The 22267-nt window shown below is 39.8% G+C and overlaps 1 protein-coding gene across 1 annotated transcript in view; it reads right to left on the reverse strand.

The window, feature by feature from the left end:
• The window catches only part of LOC136863826 (chromatin-remodeling ATPase INO80), a 396793-nt gene that overhangs the window by 176265 nt on the left and 198261 nt on the right, over window positions 1-22267 (reverse strand). Inside the window, exons 18-24 of the mRNA XM_068226103.1 lie at window positions 11708-12378; window positions 11100-11603; window positions 9528-10184; window positions 4512-4648; window positions 4066-4237; window positions 3138-3429; window positions 135-582 (exon numbers count right to left, since the gene is read on the reverse strand). Coding sequence (XP_068082204.1) covers window positions 135-582; window positions 3138-3429; window positions 4066-4237; window positions 4512-4648; window positions 9528-10184; window positions 11100-11603; window positions 11708-12378 — 2881 coding nt within the window. The remainder of the gene's footprint in view (window positions 1-134; window positions 583-3137; window positions 3430-4065; window positions 4238-4511; window positions 4649-9527; window positions 10185-11099; window positions 11604-11707; window positions 12379-22267) is intronic.

Genomic DNA, 22267 nt, shown 5'->3' on the forward strand with positions numbered 1-22267 from the left:
GATATGGAAATACAATTTCTATAGAAATACTACAATTATTTCCCTCAGAATAATTTTTGAGGTACTAAAATGACGTTGATTCTCAGTGTCTTGCACATTCTTTGACACCAAGATTTTAAACAAAAAGTAGTTACCTTCACTGGGCTCAGAATTGGTGGTGTCTTAGGAGAAGAAGCTGCAGACTTGATAGGGGAAGATATAATCTTGTTTGGGGATTGCAGTCCTTTCATTGGTGAAGGCGTTTTCCTATGTAGTCCCCAAGAAGAGTCCATATCTCCTTCAGTTTGGGATGCAGCAGCAAACACTTTGCGACTTCGAAGAATGCGATGTTCAACGGTTTCTGGCATTGAATGGTAAATATGGTGGGTGTGTGTGTACACTGAACTTTCACTACTTGTCATGGCAGTGAAAATCAGCCAGGACAAAATTGGACTTTTTCTTTGACTAGCAGGAGAAAGAACTTGCTCAGGACTTAGCAGCATTAAATAACGCAACTGGAGAGGGAGCGAGTAGTCCTTCCACCAAATGCTTCTGTGGTGAATGTCTGACATCACAGCAGGCAATCTTGAAAGAATCAGCCAACTGGAAAATAAAGAAATACCTAAATAAATATCTGCTGCAAGCAAAAAGACTGGTCATAAATTTCTCATTACCTGCAAAGAAGCAATGGTGTATTAAAAAAAGGAATTTAACTGTAAGAACTTCAGAATTATTACTGATCTTCTACTGCCTGCAAAGTGCTCTATGAAGGCACCTCGCTGTGCTCTTGAGACCTCGTGAAAAACCGTGAGAACAAAACAGAGTGAGAAGATAAAAGATAAATAAATATTATGCATTGTGGAAAAATAATGGGCAATTCAAAGGCATTAATGATTTGCTGAAGTTACATGGAACATTTCTGTCTTTCACAAGTGTCTGCAATAACTTTTTAGGCAACCGTAAGGCAGAGAACTATCGCAATATTGTACATGATCTGCAGAGATCATATGACCATATGGTATGTAGCATGTCATTTAAAGTACATTTCTTAAGGGATCATTCAGACTTCTTCCCAGATAACTTTTGTGTCATTAGAGACGAACATAGTGAACAGTTCCACCAGCATATTTCTCAAACGGAAAAGTGTTATCAAGGCTATTGGAATTACTACTGGACCTTACAAGGAGACGTTCCTGAGGAAAGGTATTGCAGGAAATCGAGAAGGAAATATTTTAACAAGGAGACGTTCCTGAGGGAAGGTATTGCAGGAAATCGAGAAAGAAATATTTTTAAAGTATGTTTCATCACTTTTCTTTACTCCTATGTTGTATTTCCTTGCTGCAAGAATGTAGCATTTTGCCAGATACATATAACAAGGAGATTGACTTACGCATTTACAAAAGCGAATATCACTTGAAAACTGAGGTTAATAAGAAATTCTGAAATTATATCTGGATTCAGGGGTGAATTATCTTCCAGGAACAGTATGTTTTGTTCTTGTGACAGAAAAAAAGAAGTCCTTTTTTAGACCTGTGTAATTAATCTGTGTGATGACTGTTTGAAGTTAAAAGTGTATTTATTTCGGTGAGTGTCGCTTTTGAGGCTTCCGTGAGCGATTAGTAATACTTTTGTCTTCATTAACTAACAGAAAGTGTAGTGCAATTGTAGCATTATCTCAAAATACTTCCATGACACAAAGAGTGTTTGGTATGAACTTTGGTGTTTGTGAAAAGAATTATTCAGCAGCACAAACAGACTGCCTCAATTTCACTAAAGAAAATGGGAAACTGTGGCAGGAAAAGAAAAGGAAGCCAACTAATGAACGTTTTCTCCTAATAAGCAGCAAATCAAATCCCGCGATCACTTGGCTTATGAATTGGGGAAAGGGAGAGGGAATATGCAAGTTTCTAATGTTCGTTGTAGACGTTTGGTAGCTGGAAGGAAAGCATGCAAACCTGCAGGGAAACACCTCCTAACATGAGAAATGTGCAGGAAATGTTTCTTGTGGACACGTAGTCAACAGGATTGAGCAATAGAACTCCGAAAGAAAGTTCTTTCCTCTGATGAGAGCAAGTGCATGGCACCTAGCATACAGAAAAATAGAAATTCGGTATATTGCATTGAATTTTGACACTGATTTTGCCATACAAAAGTCAATTCAGGTTTTGTGTCAGAAAGTGTACAACACGAGAGCAGCGGTCTCAGAATTGTTTTCCTATTCTCAAAGAGAAAAGCATGTAATACAGAAGGAATTTCAAAGGATCAATAAGTACGATACATACACACTGGGTTGTTACTGTAAAAATTAAGAATTGTTAAATGTGTTGACAGTCTACAGCAGTATAGCTGGTAAGGTATTCACTTTCTATGTTCAAGACTATAGAATAAAATCAAAGGACAGTCAAGTGGCATTTAACAGCACTGTGCTCAAATATGACATACCTATCCCAACAGATTTACAGGCACGTTAATAAACTACTAGGCAAAATTCTAGTACTCCGTTGTCCTATGAAAACAAATTTGGTCATAGCTTCTTTATCACGATCAACAACAGAGGTAAGATACCAGTCTGTAAGATTAAATGAATAGGAACATGTATTTCTACCAATTAATGAAATTTTTATAAGGATTAATTGTCTTTTTAAACCTTCCAAGAACTCAGAGAGGCAGTTAGAAGAGAGAACTGGCCACCAACTTCGGCTTCGGGAGTTTCCTTACAGTATTTCTGTCCTGAAAATATGGATACGATATGCCAGACCAGATATATTTCAAGGTTATCCAAAATATATGCAGAAATCCCTTAACCTTGTCCAACTTACTCAAAGGTATGTAAATTCAGAAAATAATGGCCAGGTGAGGAGTTGAAACCAAGTACGTACCTTAGTAATTATACGAGGGCAAGTCAATAAGTATCTGCAATCAATTTTTATAATTCATTACTAAAAGAGTACACACTTTTTATTGATATTTTTCAACATAGTCAACCTGCTTATCAATGCACGTGGTCCACCATTTCACAAGCTATCTGATACCCTCTGGAAAAAAAAAAAAAAAAAAAAGTTTCTGGTTGCGCAGCAAGCCAAGTATGCACCGCTTCCTTTACCTGCTGTTTGGAGGTGAATTGCCAGCCTATTAGAGAATTTTTAAGTGGACCAAACAAATGGTAATCCAACAGGGCGAGATCGGGACTGTACACAGGATGCTCTAACACCTCGAAACGCAACATCTGAAGAGTTTGACCGTTGTGGGCGGCGCTATGTGGACGCGCACTGTCACCCAACAAAAGAACTCCTTCCGACAAGTGACCTTTGTGTTTGTTGCGAATTACAGGTTTCAGCTTGTTTACCAGCATATCACTGTAAAGTTCACTGTTTATTGTTTCCCCCTTTTCCTGGTAATGTTCCAGGATTGGCCCTTGAGAGTTCCAAAACACTATGAGGATCACTTTTCCTGCAGAAGTTTGACTCTTGAATTTCTCTTTGACTGGGGATCTGGAATGCTTCCATTTGTGATCTGACGTTAGCTCTCTGGTTCGAAGTGATGAACCCATGTTTCATCTCCAGTGATGATCTGTTTCAGAAAAGTTTCACTTTCGTTAGCATGACGGTCCAGTAGATGCTGACAGATTCTCAGACGATTGCACTTCTGCTCTTCATTGAGTTGTTTTGGAACCCATCTCGAACAGACTTTGTGAAACCATACGCAGAACCATGGCTAATGTGCATATGGTTTGCCACGTCATTAACATTCACTCGTCTGTTATTCAGGATCACATATCATATCACGCACTTGTTCAATACTGGCATCAGTTATGGCTGCAGATGGACGCCCGGATCTTTCCTCATCCTTCACGCTCATGCGACCCCTTTTGAACAGTCCAATCCAGTGGTAAACACTTCGCTGTGGCAAAACATTGTCTTAGTATTGTGCTGAAAGTCTTTATGAATATCTGCTCCTGGTACACTCTATGACCACAAAAAACAGATTACAGAATGCTGTTCTTCCCTGGTGCAAACCGAGTATGGCGTGGCCATCTTTACACCACAACAGCGCAAGCTGTACTGATCTGATAACTCAGAAACTTACCACAGACAGAGACAACTGTGCCATCTAGCAGCTGGTGAGCACACAATGCCACAGAGCCAACATAAGGACAATTAGAGCAAAATTGCAGAAATAAGAAATAAACCAAATTAACTCTTGTCTCCTTTATCTCAGTCATGCACATCCCTATGTGAACCACGCTACGAACTTCAAACTGCAAACAAAACTTCATTTGGGAACTAGTCAACTAGCTTAAACCGTTATAAAAAGAATAAAACTTCATTTGGGAACTAGTCAACTAGCTTAAACCGTTATAAAAAGAATGTGATTACTAACATTAGACAATCTGCCTTGGTTATAAAATTTCACCTGATAGATTTTACACTGCAGTGTCATCTAGCATGGAAATCAGAAACTCAACTCAGCTGTTTCTTCTTCTTCCCTGGCCTTTTTCTCGATTATCTAGGGTTTACACTAATGTGGATTACATTCAGTGAAGTGGTGGTGGTGGTGGCGGTGGTGGTGGTGGTGGTGGTGGTGGCGGCGGCGGCGGCAGCTAGCCTCTTCTGCTGCCACTCATCTCTGATAGAAGGGACTGCTGCTGTGTCCTGAGTAGAACAACAGCCTGCCGGAACAGGAAGTAAATGGGCAGTTATACAATTTTCTTTTTTTAGCATGCCATTCCTCTGGTTCACACATGTTCTGTTAACTACTGATGTGCGACACACTGGCTCATCATAGTATTCCAGATATTCCATTCGTGCTCTCAGGCACTGATATGACTGTAGAGGGTGCACACGTAATAGAAAATAGCAGAGCAGAAGGCTGAATTGATTTCTCAATGGTTTCATCTGTATATCTGTATACTCCCACCCTCTAAGGCTGACTTTGTGTTTAGAAAATAGGTTTTGAGCTACCTGGATAAACTGCGGTAGGTCACGTCCATCTGCAATTTCTGTGACACAGTTGTCAACATAGAAACTTCCTTTCCACTGGGTAACTATAATGGATGTAACAGTGTCCCATTTCCCTTGTGCCTCCTTCCAGGATTGTTCCAGCAGATGATGGATGCTACTACCAAGCAGAAAAGGACTTGAAACTCCAAATATGACTCGCTTATGCCTAAAGGTTTTTACCTCTTCGTTGCCCTACAAGAATCTTAAAAGGTCTCATTGTTCTGGAGCCCGAGAAATCCGTACGAAAGCTTCTGTATTACGAACTATCTAGTTCATAGCCGTATCGATGACATAATCTAATGGTTTCGTAAGAAAATATTTTCCACCTAATCGATACCTTTTTATTTTACCTTTGGCAATTTATAAAATCATTAAAAATAAAAGTACATGCTTCAATTGCTTTGCGATCATCATCAGTTGTTTACACAAAAGCTTAGATAAAAAAGCATTGAAGCAAGCACATAATAAAATCCTTGGCGACTTTAAAATTATTGTTAGTAAAGGATGTATGGGTTGGAGGGGTGGGGTGTTGCGGAAGGAAAGGGACGGGTATTACAAGGAAGTTAATCTAAAATAAGTTACAAACTTCTATCTTAAGGAGAAAAAATGTCTTTAGTATCTATTTAACCCAATCGCATCATTTGACGACCTTAGCTCGCAAAAGTTATTTGTAGCATATGAATCCAATGACGACCTCAGCTCGCGGCGATGCACTGCTGTATATCAATACATGGAGTTCAGTTACTAATTCACAGATGCCACTTGTATGCATTCTGAGCTGAAGTTTAGATATCTGGCTTCAGTTATTTCCCGTGCTCCAGGTTATCACACACTTCAGGAACAACAGATAAAAGAATCTTTGTTCATATTATTTCACTCACGTCAGCTGCAATCATGGCGTCAAACAGATGTGCTGGTGTTGATGAAGATGGAATACAAAAGCTAATAGATAGTGTTTTAGAGAGTGATTATGAAGACGGTGATGTTTGTGATGACAAAATAGACCCTGAAGGTCTTACTTCGAGTTCGAGTGATGCGTGTAATAGTGTTGATTACACGGAAAGTGATACAAATGATGACGGTGGGCCAAGTCTTTCATAACGAGTTCATACCTCGGCGCAGACTAACTTAAATGACTGGAACTGGACAAAAAGCGACAATATTCCTGTTGTACATACGTTAGTAAATACAGCGGGGTTATTGATAACTTACTGATAATGTTTGATACGCAGCCACTATCTGAACTCGCAGTTTTTTGTGAATACATGAACCCTTTGTTTGACAAAATATCTGATGATTATGCAGCAAGACAGTTGAGCAATCCTGACAGAAAGAAGGTGAAAGATGATGACAAATGGTTTGAGACTACACCCGACGAAATTAGGGCATACTTTGCGTTAGTTATACTAATGTACAAGTGCAAAAATTAAGAACTCAGTTATACTGGAGTAAAAACAGGTGTATAGACACTCCAATTTTTCATAAAACCATGAGCAGGCGAAGATTCATTACAATTTCACGATTTTTAAATTTTATTGACGATGAACAAGTCGATAGTAGTGACAAACTCAAAAAGATTAGACCTATAATACCACATTTCTGTTCCAAATTTTCTGAATTATATTTACCTTCAGGAGACATTGCTCTAGAAGAAAGTCTAATGAAGTTCAGAGGCCGTCTTTCATATACCCAGTGCAATAGGTCTAAATGTTCAAGGTTTGCAATAAAAATTTACAAAACTTGCAAATCTAGTTCTGGCTACTGTCTAACCTTCAAAATTTATGTAGGTGATGATGTAACGGATCCAAGTCAGCCGGCAAGTACAAACGTTGTGCTCAATATGTGTGAACCATTGTTAGGCTGAGGGCATACATTGTTTTTAGATAACTGGTATTCCTCCCCAGATTTATTCAAAAGGCTCCATGACAAGAAGACAAATGTAATTGGAACTGTTAGACAGAACCGAAAAGACATGCGTCACGATATCAGTAAAACTAAACTCAAACGTGGAGAGTATGAGACAGGGAAAGATAACAAGGATGCTTGCTTTCTCACCACTAAACACAAATCAGCTGACATGATGGGGACAGGCAAATTCAGACGAAAGAGAGGACAAACCCCTAGGGAGGAAGTGATAAAGCCCAAGTGTGGCCTTGAATACCAGAAGGGCATGAGTGGGGTTGACCTTAAGTATCAGATGACAGCTCTGTTTCCTGTCATGCGACGCACAGTAAAAAGATATAGAAAAATATTCTTTTACCTCCTAGATATATGCATTTTCAATTCCTTCACTGTGCATCACAATATCGCTGTTAACAAAAAGACGAACTACACTGACTTCAGAAGTAGCAATGCAAAGCAGCTACTTGAAACTGTTCAGTTGCCGGAGTACTATGTTCGAGGTCGACCTTCAGCGAGCACCACCCCTACCAGATTACAAGCTAAATCATGGGCCCACTTTCCCACGCATATTCCCCCAACAGAGAAGAAACCAAAAGTCACGAAAAGGAGTGTTGTGTGCTACAGCCGAGATAAGAGAAGTGAAAGTTGCTAGCAGTGCAAAAAGTGTGGTGTAGCATTTCACTTAGAAGAATGTTTTGAGGTGTACCACACACTACAATGTTGATTAAGGATAAAGGGTTTCCACCTGTTCAATACATTGACATAGTGACTTAATTAAAATATCACATTTTTATTATTACCATTATGGTACCGGTTTCCGCATCTCCCATGCCATCACCAGCCAATGAAAATTTGCAAGGTATTATAGTTAATTACATGAAATATTTATGCAGTATTGTAATATATACAGAGCATGCTATTTAGTGTTCTGAAATTTTACAATTATATATATACACTAGCGGTTACCCGTGGCTTTGCTCACGTGGATTTCGTAAAATAATAAAAGTAATCGTTCCTCGGTGCTGTATTAAGACAGTACCTGAAAATCCCTAAAGTATAAACATTCACTGACAAATTGGGTTTCATTTACCCCGGAAACTCTTTGTAAGCCACGTTTGTGTTATTGCCTTTTGGGGTTAAGATGACCATGCAACACAGAACTGTACATATGAGAAACAGTCTTCTCTCAAATCGAAAAAAGAATGTTTATTTTTAAAGTATATTCCAAATATCTATCTCCACGTCATAACATTTTGAGTTTTTGAGACAGGCTATAAGAATCCACATAAAAAGAATTTAACCCCTTTATCAGTCCTTCCCATTTCCGAAAACAAAAAGAAATACATGTTCCCTTACTTTTAAATGATATTCCAAATACTAATTTTTGCGTCTGTAACTTCAGTTTGTGAGATATTAGCATCCTTGTTAAAAATTATTCACTTCATTTGTCACTTCTTCCCCCCCCCGTTAAGTGCCTTTTCCGGGAAAAAAGTACGTGTTCCTGTTTTTTTGAAGGACTTTCCAAATACCGAGTTTCTTGTCTGTAACCATCAGTTTTTGAGATATAAAAAGAATACAATTTTTTCACTGCCTTTCACACTCCCTCCTTAAGTGAATTGTACGAAAACAAAAAATACGTGCTTATTTATAAAGGAGCTTCTAAATACCAATATCACGACTGTAACATCTTCAGTTTTCGAGTTATGTGGCCTCATAAAAGGAATTCAATTCCTTTTCACCCCTTCCCCCCAAGTTTATTTTCCCCCTAAAATGTGCGTTTCTGTATTTTAAAGGAGATTCCAAATACCAATTTTCACGTCTGTATAAACTTTAGTTTTCATAAGATATAAGTATCCTCATACAAATAATTCAGTAAATTTTTCAATTCTTTCACCCTCCTTAATTGGATTTTGCAAAATTGTTGTGTTGTATACAAGAATCACGATATACAAAGCTCAACATAAAAGTTTATTAGTTTGTAAATATTCACACAGTATGTACAAAAATGAACGAAATTTGACTTGCTGCTTGAAGTGCTGTATACGTTAAATAACATAAACTAGTTGACTGATGGTCTGAGAAATATATGTACATTTATACACTTGTATTTCTATTTATACAATGATATCTATCTTGCTGAGATAGGAGGTCCGAAGGAATGAATGTTCGTGATAGCTGATGACTATCTGTAGCTTGGAGAATTATAAAGGGAACTTGGAGTAAAGTTCGTGGTAGCAGAATGCTAGGCAGAAGTTTGAGAACTTGAAGGGAACTTGTGGCAAAGATCATGAGTAGCAGAATGCTAGGTAGGACATATGTCGGTGATACGAGAATCAGGATAACTTGAGGCGAAGATGTCCTGAGGTGAGACCTCCCCCAATCAGAATTAGTCCACCTGTTCAGTACACTTTTTTAAGAGGGTACCTCCGTGTCTGACATACGGTGTAGTCTGATCGCTGGACACTGTGGAGTGCCTAGAGCGGAGAAGACATTGCCCAATTTATACATGCTGACCGACGTCACACACGATTACGTCAGCGCGCTGCAGGCCACACCTCGTGGTATCTGGAAGAGTCGATGTGAGGCGGGATGCGGAGCTTGCAGGCGGCGGAGGACACACACAATACCCTCCCCGCCCCTAATTACGCCGGTATGGCGTGAAGCGGCGACGGCAGTGATGCTGGGCTGGAGAGTCGGTCGTGTTTCTTGTGTTGTCTGGAGCCTGGTCTGGGCGGAGGAGCATAGAATCATCCTGAAAAGAACCCATCGTGATTAAATGGTCCAGAGCTCTTTCTGTGATGGATTTCTGAGGTGTAACAAGGGAGTCAACAGAAGGAGATGGACGATAGCAGAGGCGGATCTGGTCCTGGTGGCAGCAGATGTGTTTCTCGGCAGTCTGGATGTCGTAGAGACGACGTCCCAATGTATGGCAGATGATACCAGGTAACTCGGGAGGATTGGACTTGAAAGTCCGGACATACACTTTGTCGGCGGCGTTGAACTTTGGTTGCGAGCGATGCGACTGGGCAGGAAGAGGCTGCAACAAAGAACGCAAAGTTCTATGAGGACGTCCATGGAGCTTGTGAGCTGGAGCAAGGTTGTCTGTACCAGGTATAGTCCTATATCTGCCAAGGAGTTGTAATAATGCCTGATCCTTGGTTAAACCTGAAGATACGGCTTTCTTCATGTTTTTCTTGAAAGCCTGGACAAAACGTTCAGCTTCACCACTGGACTGTGGATGAAAAGGAGGTGCCAAAATATGCCTAATGCCATTATGGGTGCAAAAGTCCTGGAATTTAGTGGCTGTAAATTGAGGTCCATTGTCTGAAATTAGCACTTGAGGTAAACCTTCTTAAGTGCTCGAACAGTAGCTTCCGCAGTGGTAGAATGCATTTCTATGACGTAAGGAAAATTAGATAGAGAGTCTATCACGACGAGCCACATAGAGTTGAGAAAAGGTCCGGCGAAGTCTGTGTGTACTCTTTCCTAAGGAGAATTAGCAGGAGGCCATGGAGCGAGGTCAGATGACGGTGCGTTCTGATGTACTTGACAAGGTTCACAGTGGCGGATGAGTTTCTCGATGTTGGCGTCAATACCGGGCCAATAACAGTGTTGACAGGCGAGTTGCTTGGTGCGTGATATTTCCCAATGACCTTCATGTAACAAGTTGAGAACTTGCTTGCGCAGATGAAGTAGAATAACCACTTGGAATAGGGTGCCTGTTTCTAAGAGAATTACTCCGGCACGAACTGTGAGATGATGCTGAGGATGATAAGGTGCAAGGCTGGTAGGAAGCTTATGTTGAAGAGGCCAACCATTGCGGATATACGTACGAATTGTAGCTAGTGTACTATCCTTATCAGTCTCTTTGGCGATGCAAGTAGCGTCTATGGGAAAACTAGAGACTGTGTCTTAAGACATTCAGATTCTCGAGTATCGAAAGTAGTATCAGGACCGGCAGGTAGGCGAGAGAGAGCATCAGCATTACAATGCTGGGATGTGCTACGATAGGCAATTTGATAGGAGTAGTCAGAGAGAAATATTGACCATCTCTGAAGTTTCCGTAGAGAATATTCAGAGATCTTATTACCAGGATGGTATAAGTGAACAAGAGGCTTGTGATCAGTGATGATGAGGAAATGGTTACTATATAGATACTCATTAAAGCAGCAAATGCCAAAGATAATAGCTAAGGCTTCTTTCTCTGAGAGTAGTGACATTGGTGTTCGTTGCGTGTCTTGAAAGCGAAGGCTATAGGACGTTCTTGTCCGTGGTGATCCTTCTGGGAGAGAACGACGCTGAGTCCATAATCAGATGCGTCCGTGGCGAGAGTGAGTAGCTTACCGGGCTGAAAATGAGTAAGCTTGACAGCCTTGTTGATGGTCTGCCAGGCATACTGACATTGCTGAGACAAATGAAATTTAGCAAATTTCTTGCGTAAGGCATTCAGAGGAGCTGCTACTGAAGTGAAGCGTGGAATGAACTTGCTATAATAGTTAGCTTTACCGATGAAGGATTGTAGTTGTTTGATGTTCTGCGGTGCAGGCATGTTGGTAATGGCAGAGAAGTGCTGTTCGCTGGGCCGAATGCCATGTTTATCAATGATATGACCTGGGTATTGAACTTGAGGTTGAGAGAAGGTGCACTTAGCAAGATTAGCTCGTAGGCCATTTTCCTTCAATTTGGTGAGAAGCAGGCGCAGATTATTCAGATGATCTTGAGCTTTTCCGGTCACAATAATGTCATCAAGGTAATTACCACAACCGAGAATAGAGGCGGTAAGTTGTTCTAAATATCGCGGAAAATCGCAGCGGAGGAAGAAACACCAAAAGGTAGGTGCTGGAGCTGTAGCAGACCAAGAGGGGTATTCAGTGTGAGGCACTGTTTAGATTCTTCATCAAAGAGTAGCTGTAGATAAGCTTCTTTGAGATCCACTTTAGAGAAGAACTGTCCACCGGCTAAACGGCGAAATAAGTCTTCAGGACAGGGAATCGGAAAAACAGTGGTTTCAATCCGAGAGTTGATTGTAGAGTGACAATCACCACAAATACGGATACTGCCATTTACTTTCTTAACTACGATGAGTGGAGTACCACATTTACTGGAACTGACTGGAGCTACGATACCGGCTGCTAGCCATCTCTGTAGTTCTTGCGTAACTTGATCCTGAAGTGCAAGTGGGACTGGACGAGCCTTAAAAAAGCGAGGCTTGACTCCTGATTTAATCTGAATATGAGCTGTGTAGCCTTTGGCTGTGACTAGTGTGGAGTTGAAAACTTCTGGAAATTGCTCTAGTAGATGAGTAACATCAGAGGTAGGTTGCAAGGCGGAGACGACACTGACATTGTCATGTACTTGAAATCCGAATAAATTGAAGAGATCCATGCCTAGAATGTTGGATGCAGTGTAGTTATTGACAATCAGTAAGGTAACTACTTTATGAATATCTTTATAACTTGCAGGAACAACGATTTTTCTATCAATATCAATTTTCTTCCTGTTAAAAGTAACAAGCTGGATAACAGCCGGAGAGAATGACGGCAATCCTAAGCTGTGATATGTAGCAAGATTGATGATGGAGACAAGGGATCCAGTAACTAATTGAAAATCAGTTGAATGACCAGGAAAAGCGATCAGAATGATGATCTTAATAGAATTTCTGGTAGGAAGAATGAGATTGATCTGATCAACTTCCATGTCCTGTCGTGTCTTCGGAGTATTCTTCATAGGAGGAGTGCAGGCAGGGCGGGACATACGGTCTTGATATGCCATATTTTATGGCAGCGATCACAGGTTGATTTGGAAAAAGCGGCAGTCACGGCGTTCGTGATGCTGAAAACATCCTCTGCAGGAAGGCAGGAGCTTGCTTATGAATGCGTGTCTTCGCAGAAGAGCGAGAATGAACCTGTCCGGAACGCTTCAAAGTGAGCGAACTGACCTGACGGTTCGAAGGAGCAGAATGCTTGCTGGCCGTATGAGATACCTGAGCGACTTCATGCTTGTTAGCTATCTCAGCTGCAGTCTTAGTAGTCATTTCATAGACTGTGGCAATACGCTGTACTACTTCTAAAGAAGGGTTACTACTCTTGACAGCGTCGAAACAACTTTGTCATGTGGAGTATGGAGAATGACCATGTCCCGAATGAGCGAATCAGTGTAGGGCGTGCCACAACCATCCTGAGAACAGACAAATTTGCAACTTTTGGAGAGACCACATACTTCCGCAATCCATTCTGTGTGAGTCTGGTGCGGTTTCATTCCGCATTGAAAAAATTTATAGCAAGCTGCTACAATGTGGGGATCCTTGAATAATGCTCATTGAGGCGAGCTAGGAGATGTGCAAAAGGAACTTCCGATATCTGATCTTCCGGGCTTAATTTCTGAAGTAATTCGCAGGTTGCATTTCCTACAGAACTGAGAAAGAGGGCTCGTTGGTGCTTCTCTTCTGTAATGGCGTGACAGATGAAGTGCTGTTGAAGGTGAGCGAAATATACTGACCATTCTTCTTTCTCTGGGTGAAAGGCAGAAAAGGTAGGAATGGCAGTGTTCTATGCGGATGAAGAGAGAGCCTGAAGGTCTGTAATCAATGCTGATTGCTGTTGTTGCTGCTGTTGCAAAGCCTTCAATATAGCTGCTAACTGTTCCGTATTAGCCATGCTTGCGGATGACACAGTGAGCACAACGTTTGAAGCAGGGTGTAGTAGAACCAGCTGTAAGCTTGACCTTCAGCGAGCACAGGGGAGAGCCGGGGCGGAGAAAGAATGCACTAGAGCAGGGCCTCTCAGGGTGCATGCGCGTGGTGCATGCACTGTGCACGGTGCAAAGACGACTTCGCTTTGTTGACCAGAGTGCAGACCCCTCCACTCCTCTCTCCCCACACCTGTCTCACCCGTTCGGCCTGTCTCCGCGTTCCTCACCTTCACTGCTGTTTCTCCCCCACTGCGAAATGTTTACGTGTGGTGAGCGGAGACGCTCAGTTGTATGGGACAAGGTTACCAGTGTTATTAAAAAAAATTTAAAAAAAGTTAATTAGAAATACACATACATGTTTGAGAGGAATGTAAACATAATTTTAAAAAATGCAGAACCCTTAACCACAATGAAAATGCTACAGTGCTGGAACAAACCTCATTTGTGGATATAGAATGCTCTTCTTCAAGATGTTTCAACTTCCTTAATTCTTTCTCTCTGACGTTTCCTATGATTTCACAATAATTTTCCGAATGTATTCTGTTGTAGTGTCTTTCAACAGACGATTTTCTTACGCACGTAATTATCGTCCCTATCGTCCCACAGATTAAGCATTTGGCGTTATCGTCACGACAGACAAAAAAAACGAAAGTTCCCAGTTCGATTGAAATGGACTTTCGGAAGTCTTTGCTTTCTTCGAAACAGGTTGCTCCATTATTATGTTGTTGTCTTGCGCTTATCTATTTCACTGATAAACACGTCGTCTACCACCAAACGCTTCGTCGCTCTCAGCACACTACACCATCCGAGTCAAGCCGAGTTGAGGCGAAGCGTACCGATGCACAGTGCACAGAGCCTATGCACCTCGCTCTGCACGCGTGAGAGTTTGGGCGTTTGAGAGGCCCTGCACTAGAGAAACAGGTGCTGTGTCCGTGGTGTGAAATGTTGGCCTGGTGTTCGCAGTTCGACTGGGCGGACACACTTGGAAGAATGTCACTGCACAAACGGGGGACTGGAATATCGTCCTAGTGAGCTGAGGGAACATAACGTGGCACGGTGGCAAATATGTTACTTGTACTTGTCACACTGTCGTGAATACTGAAGTTCTGAATATTCTTCGTCATAATGTTAACGATAGTGTTCCAAACTTTTCCTCGTCGCCATATTGTTGTGTTGTATACAAGAATCACGATATACAAAGCACAACATAAAAGTTTATTAGTTTGTAAATATTCACACAGTATGTACAAAAATAAACAAAATTTGACTTGCTGCTTGAAGTGCTGTACACGTTAAATAACAACATAAACTAGTTGACTGATGGTCTGAGAAATATATGTTGTACACTTATACACTTGTATTTCTATATATACAATGATATCTATCTTGCTGAGATAGGAGGTCCGAAGGAATGAATTTTCGTGATAGCTGATGATTATCTGTAACTTGGGAACTTGGAGTAAAGTTCGTGGTAGCAGAATGCTAGGCAGAAGTTTGAGAACTTGAAGGGAACTTGTGGCAAAGTTCATGAGTAATACAATGCTAGGTAGGACGTATGTCGGTGATATGGGAGGCAGGATAACTTGAGGCGAAGATGTCCTAAGGTGAGACCTCCTGATCAGAATTAGTCCACCTGTTCAGTACACTTTTTTAAGAGGGTACCTCCGTGTCTGACATACGGTGTAGTCTGATCGCTGGACACTGTGGAGTGCCTAGAACGGAGAAGACGTCGCCCAATTTACACCCGCTGGCTGATGTCAGACGATTACGTCAGCGCGCTGCAGTCCACACCTCGTGGTATCTGGAAGAGTCGATGTGAGGCGGGATGCGGAGCTTGCAGGCGGCGGAGGACACACACAACAGAAATCAAAGGAATATGTGTTGCTTTACTTTCAAAGGGGATTCCAAACACCAATTTTCATGTCTGCAACATCTATAGTTTTTGAGATATAAGTAGACTCGTACAAATAATTTAACTAATTTTTCAATTTTTTCACCCCCGCCTATGTGGATTTTCCGAAAGAAAAAAATGCATTTCTTTATGAGATTCCAATCACCAAGTTTTACGTCTGTAACGTCTTCAGTTTTTGAGATATCAGTATCCTAAGGCAAAGGATTCAACCCACTTTTCAGTCCTTTCTACCTGCCCCTTCCCCTGTCCCCCAAGTGGTTTTTCCGAAAACCAAAAATACGCGTTTCTTATTTTTGAAATAGATTAAAAGTACCCATTTTCACTTCTGTAATATGTGACATTTTTGAGATATACTGTAGATATGCTCATTCTAAAAATTCACCCCTTTTTTGTTCCCCTTAAGTGGATTTTCCAAAAAAAAAATCTACCTTTTTACTTTTAGAGGAGATTCCAAGTAACAGTTTTCAAGTCTGTAACATGTTAAGTGTCTGAGATATACTGTAGGCCTAGATATATACTTTTTTAATTCCACCCACTTTATCATTCCTGTTCAACCCCTATTAATTGGATTTTTCAAAAACAAAAATTACGTGTTTCATTATTTTTAAAGGAGATTCCAGATACAAAGTTTTACGTCTGTGAACTTTTAAGTTTTTGAGGTATAGATATCCTCATTTAAAATTTCAACCCCCCCCCCCCATTTCACCCCCTTAGCAACAAAAAATACATGTTTGTTTATTTTTTAAAGGAGATTCTAAATACCAATTTTTACATCTGTAAACTTTTAAAGTTTTGAGATATACATACACTAATTTTAAAAATTTCTTAAAATTCACCCCATTAGTCATTCCTGTTTAACCCCCATTAATTAGATTTTCCAAAAACATAAATATGTGTTTATTTTTAAAGGAGATTCTGAATACCAGTACCAATTTTCATGTCTGTAACTTCTTCAGTTTTTGAGATATACATCTCCCCATAAAAACAATTCAACCCCTTGATCAGTCCTTCCCTCATCCCCATCCCCACTTAAGTGAATTTCTGAAAACAAAAATACATGTTTCTTTATTTTTAAAGGAGATTCCAAATGCTAATTTTCACGCCTGTAACATATTCAGTCTTTAAGCTATAAGTATCCTCATAAAAAATAATTCAACTATTTTTCACTTCTTCCCCCCCACTGTTAAGTGCCTTCTCCGAAAACAAAACGGTACATGTTCCTGCATTTTTAAAGGACTTACCAAATACCAAGTTTCTTGTCACTAACATGTTAAGTTTTTGACATGTAATGTAGGTGTACCAGTACTCATTTTAAAAATTCAACCGCTTTCCAATTCCTTTCAGCCCCTTAACTGGATTTTCCAAAAACAACAAAATACGTATTTCATTATTTTTAAAGGACATTCCAAATACCAGTTTTCATGTCTGTACGTCTGCAACACCTTCAGTTTTTGAGATAAATGTATACTCATAAAAATAATTCTACATCTTCTTCTTCACTTACTTCCACCCTTCTCCAGCCTTAGCCTTAAGTGGACTTTCCAAAAACAAAATAAATACGTGTTTCTTTGTTATGAAAGGAAATTCAAAATACCAACTTTTACGTCTGTAACAGCTTCAGTTTTTAAGATAAAGTATCCTCATAAACATATTTCAACTCCTTATTTACTGATTTTCAACCCCACACCTCTTACGTAGATTTTCAGAAAGAAAAAAAAAAGCGTTCCTTTATTTTTAAGGGAGATTCCAAATACTAATTTTCACGTCTGTAAAATCTTCAGTTTTTGAGACACAAGTATTCTCATAAACGTAATTCAACTCCTTTTTTTATCCCCCGTTCCTACCCATTAAGCCGATTTCCCCCTCCCCAAAAGTGTGTGTTCCTTTATTTTTAAAGGAGATTCCAAATACCAATTTTCACGGCTTTAAGATCTTTAGTTTTTGAGATATAAGTATCCTCATAAAAAGAATTCAAATCCTTTTCCTCCGCACCCCATTAAATTGATTTCCCCCCCCCCTCCAAAATGCGTGTTTATTTTTCAAGGAGATTCCAAATACCAGTTTTCACGTTTGTAACAACTTTAGATTTTTTGGTATATATATTCAATACAAATCATTCAACTACTTTTTCAATTCCTTCACCCCCACCCCCCTTTGAAGGGGTTTTCTGAAAACAAAAGAATGCATGTTTCCTTATTTTTAAAGGAGATTCCAAATACCAATTTTCACATCTGCAACATGTTAAGTTTTTGAGATATACTGTAGATATGCTAATTTTAAAAATTCACCCCCTTTTTCAGTTCCCCTTAAGTGGATTTTCCAAACAAAAAAAAACAAAAAATGTTTCTTTACTTTTACAGGAAATTCCAATGACCAGTTTTCAAATTTTTAATATGTTACGTGTCTGAGATAATTTGCAGATATAGTCTTTTTAAAAATTCACCCCGCTTGTCAATCCTGTTTACCCCATTTTCATCGGATTATCCAAAAACACAAAAATATGTGTACCTTTATTTTCAAAGAAGATTCCAAATTCCAATTTTCATGTCTGTGACATCTTCAGTTTTCAAGATATAAGTCTCCTCATAAAGGTGTTCAACCACTTTTCCCCATTTTCACCCCTTTTAATGAGATTTTCCAAGAAACAAAAAGTACGTGTTTATTTTTAAAGGAGATTCCAAATACCAATTTTTACATCTGTAAGCTTTTAAGTTTTTGAGATATAGATATCCTCATTTTAAAATCCCCCCCCCCCACCTTTTCACCCCCTCCCCCATGAATTGGATTTTCCAAAAATAATACGTGTTTCTTTATTTTTAAAGGAGATCCCAATACGAATTTTCAGGTCTGTAATGTCTTCTGTTTCTGGGATATAAGTATCCGCATTAAAGGCATTTAACAATTTTTCACTCTTTTTCACACCTCCTATTGGGATTTTCCAAAAACAAAAACGTACATGTTTCTTTATTTTTGAAGGAGATTCTAAATACCAACTTTTACATCCATAACCTTTTAACGTTTTGAGATACAGATACACTCATTTTAAAAATTCATCCTCCTTTTCACCCCCATAGCGACGATATATCCAAAAATCCTCCCTTAGCGAGCACCTACATTGTAATATGAATGTATCCCCAAAATTTCATTTCTTTATGTCCAGTAGGTTTGGCTCGGCGATGATGAATCTGTCAGTCAGGACAAGTTATTTTATATATATATTAAAATATGTGTGATTAAAATACAAAGACCGCTTAATCTCTTAACATCTTAGACACGTCATAAGACACAACACTTTCTTGTGTGTCAAAAAGATTATTTCCAGCTAAAATATATAACAGCCTTGAAGAGTACAAGGTGTTCCTTTCAAAACTTTATCTTCAGTCTACATACACTATCTGACGCACTGAATTAAATACTGATTTCTAGAACATTGTTCCTTTTGTTTACGTAATTACGGAATTTAATCATTGTTCATATTTATATAAATCAGTTCCACCTAGTATGTATTCCTGAAATTTCTATGATATACAGATTAATTCTGTTAGAATGTCACAGTCTTTGTGTAGCTATTCTAAAATATCTCATATGATTTAAGCTTGAACTCTGCATTTTTGTGTTGTTCAAAAAGTATTGCAAGGCTGAGGCCATGCGTTGCTAGATGAGATCTTGAAAATTTCAATATAATGTGGATTTTGACAAGTTAATATCTATCTCTACCCAACACGGACCTAGAAATAGAGAACGAATTATGAATTTTACATTAGAATTCTGAATTCAGAAAAGGCGCTTTTGAAAGGAAAACAATACTGAGGTATGAAACTCACCTCTAACTCGAGGTGGCCAAGCGTGGTGTACGTGTGGAGCTGGAATGCAAAGTGTCTAGCGACAGCCTGCCTGCATCAGCTGTTAGGCAGAGCGTGTTAGGTAGGGGGAGGGGAAGTTGCGGTAACAAGAGAATGTAGGTCAGGAGGGCGTGGATTCTGCTGGGGGTAGTAAGCCAACGTATTGCATATCGTTTTATGGACTAATTGATTTAACACCGAAATAAGTGTATCAAATAAAATTGTGGGTTTCTCGGACAGATCATTGAGATTGTAGTTAGGATTGCAATACTGATCTAATGTGATAAAACATTGCTCCGTCAAGTCTAATAACAGACCTTTGTTCATTGTTTCAAGGATGTCCAAATCACTATTGATACCCTGAAAATTATGTTTATATTTTTGTATATGCTGACCTATTGCTGAAAATCTCCTGTACCTAATAGCATTGACACCATTGCAAGCCTCCTATGTAGGTCAACGTAATGACAGTGCAACATTCGCAATCGATGAAATTGAACAAATTTGAAAATCCATTCCAATTATTGGACTCGAGGAAAACACATTCTTTTTCTTGTTGCACCACTGTATTCTGATATCATCATCACGATGCACAGGTCGCCTACGGGTGTCAAATAGAAAGACCTGCACCTGGTGAGCCAAACCCGTCCTGGGATATCCCAGCACAAAAAGCCATACGACATTTCATTTCATTGTGATATCTTAAAATAAAAATGTAGTTTCCAGAAGGAAACTAATAATTTGAATAGATTTTCAAATAGGTTTTCCAACTGGGGATGAGGGGTGAAGAGTCATAAAAATAGTTGATCAAGCATTATGAGGTTAGAGAACTTCCACACTTAGTATAACATAATTGGCAGGTGGGTGGGTAAAGTGTGTCAACTCCACAAATGGCTGAAATTGAGTTATCAATTACACCTTGTGGGGGAATGCAAGATGCACTCATGTGTATAGTGTGCTAACTTCAATCTTTAATAGAATCGAAGATACGATGTTGTGTTTTCTGTTGATTTGCTAAAATCATAGTTGTGGGTGTGTAAAGAATTATGCCCAGGAGGTTGTGCTTAAAATTATTTTCACCACTCTAGAGTATTTTATGCACGCGTAGAGAGCGTTATCTCTGTTTCCATAGGAGTTAACGTACTTTTCACATCGAGCAGGGCAATACAACCTATGACTTTATGATCAAAGCATTGGAAAAGAGCAAGGTGAGTAAAAGCATCGTCAAATGGATTAAATCCATGTTAGACAGAAGGAAGATAAAAGCAACCCTGTTTGAAGAAACAATGACGGTTAGGGCCACCCGAGCTGTCCTCAGGGAGGAGGTCTTTCACCTCTGCTGTGGAACCTCGTGGTGAACAAGATCATAGCTTACCTCAATGAACAGGGTTTCTATACACAAGGATACGCAGATGACCTAGTGATTGTGGTACGAGGTAAGGTGATGAGGACCTCATGCAAAGATCACTTAACCTTGTGGAGAACTGGTGTCGCGAAGAACAACTATCAGTCAACCCGAACAAGATAACTCTGGTCCCTTTTACAAGAAGGAGAAAATTAGAGGGAAAGAGATCACTGAAGCTATTTGGACAATATATATACAGTAGAAACTCGATAATTCGAAATCAGTTAATTCAAAAATCCGCCGAATTCGAAGCAGCTCTCGTTCCCAGAAACATGAGGTATGGTTTTGCATGTTATTTAAATAGTTTAATTCAAAATACAGATAATTCGTAAGTCGAAGAACAATGTTGGTCCCGTTACCAAAATTCAGACTTTTAATTCGAAACTTTACAGATATTTTACAGAGTAATTTAAATTCAGAAATTCTCCGCGGCATGAAAGAACGCATCTTCCAGAACGAGAAGGGGTAACTTTGCACACTTTCACCTACTTCGGCGTGTCTACAGTGTGCTTCATATCTGCTATGTTCGAGCGGAATCATAATTCTGGAACGCCACAATATCACGCAGTAGGCAGTGTGCAGAGAGGTAGAATCTGGGCAAACACTGGCGATGCCGACAGTTGGCGAAAAAGCATGGCTTATAGCCCATAATCAATTCGTACGCGCTTAACAATATTGTCAATGCCGATGAAACTGCACTGTTTGTTTGCTTGTTTTACTTTTTTAATGATGAGGCCAAACGGACTTATGGTTTTCAAGGAGGGAATTGTCAGCCAGGAAATGTACTACGTTGCTATGCACTGCACACAGAAGCGAGAGACTTCCTTTCCCTGTCGTAGGAAAATTCTATAAGCCGCAATGTTTTAAGGGCATTGGATACATTCCGTTCAAGCACAAGGCATCTAAAATACATACAGTACAGCAATCCAAGGAATAAAGCACTTGCACAGGGGAGCCAGTGTAGATTTCTCCTCGTCTTTGAATCATGTTTACTGGGCGAGTTGGCTGTGCAGTTAGGGGCGCGCAGCTGTGAGCTCACATCCAGGAGATAGTGGGTTCGAACCCCACTGTCGGCAGCCTTGAAGATGGTTTTCCGTGGTTTCCCATTTTCACACCAGGCAAATGCTGGGGCTGTACCTTAATAAAGGTCACGGCCGCTTCCTTCCAATTCCTAGGCCTTTCCTGTCCCATCGTTGCCTATCTGTGTCGGTGCAACGTAATGCAAAAAAAAAGAAAAAAGAAAAAATCGATCATGTTTTCTTTCATTTGATATCATTGCATGAGGTTATATTTGCCGGTGAGTTATCCAAGTGCATTATTTGAATACTGTAAATGCACCTTGTTGGATACATTTTGGAAATAGTTTTTTTCCATGGCATTTGAGAGCCTTAAACTGTGAATCAAGGTTAACTGCATGCAGTAACGGGTCTTAGAATATATTGTGACGCCGCAAGGTTGGCATTTCCGAAATATGTGTCACGTTTAATTCAAAATCACGTAATTTGAAGTCCGATTTTTGCGTCCCAACGACTTTGAA

This window comes from Anabrus simplex, chromosome 2 (genome assembly GCF_040414725.1).
Source record: "Anabrus simplex isolate iqAnaSimp1 chromosome 2, ASM4041472v1, whole genome shotgun sequence".
Lineage (NCBI taxonomy): Eukaryota > Metazoa > Arthropoda > Insecta > Orthoptera > Tettigoniidae > Anabrus > Anabrus simplex.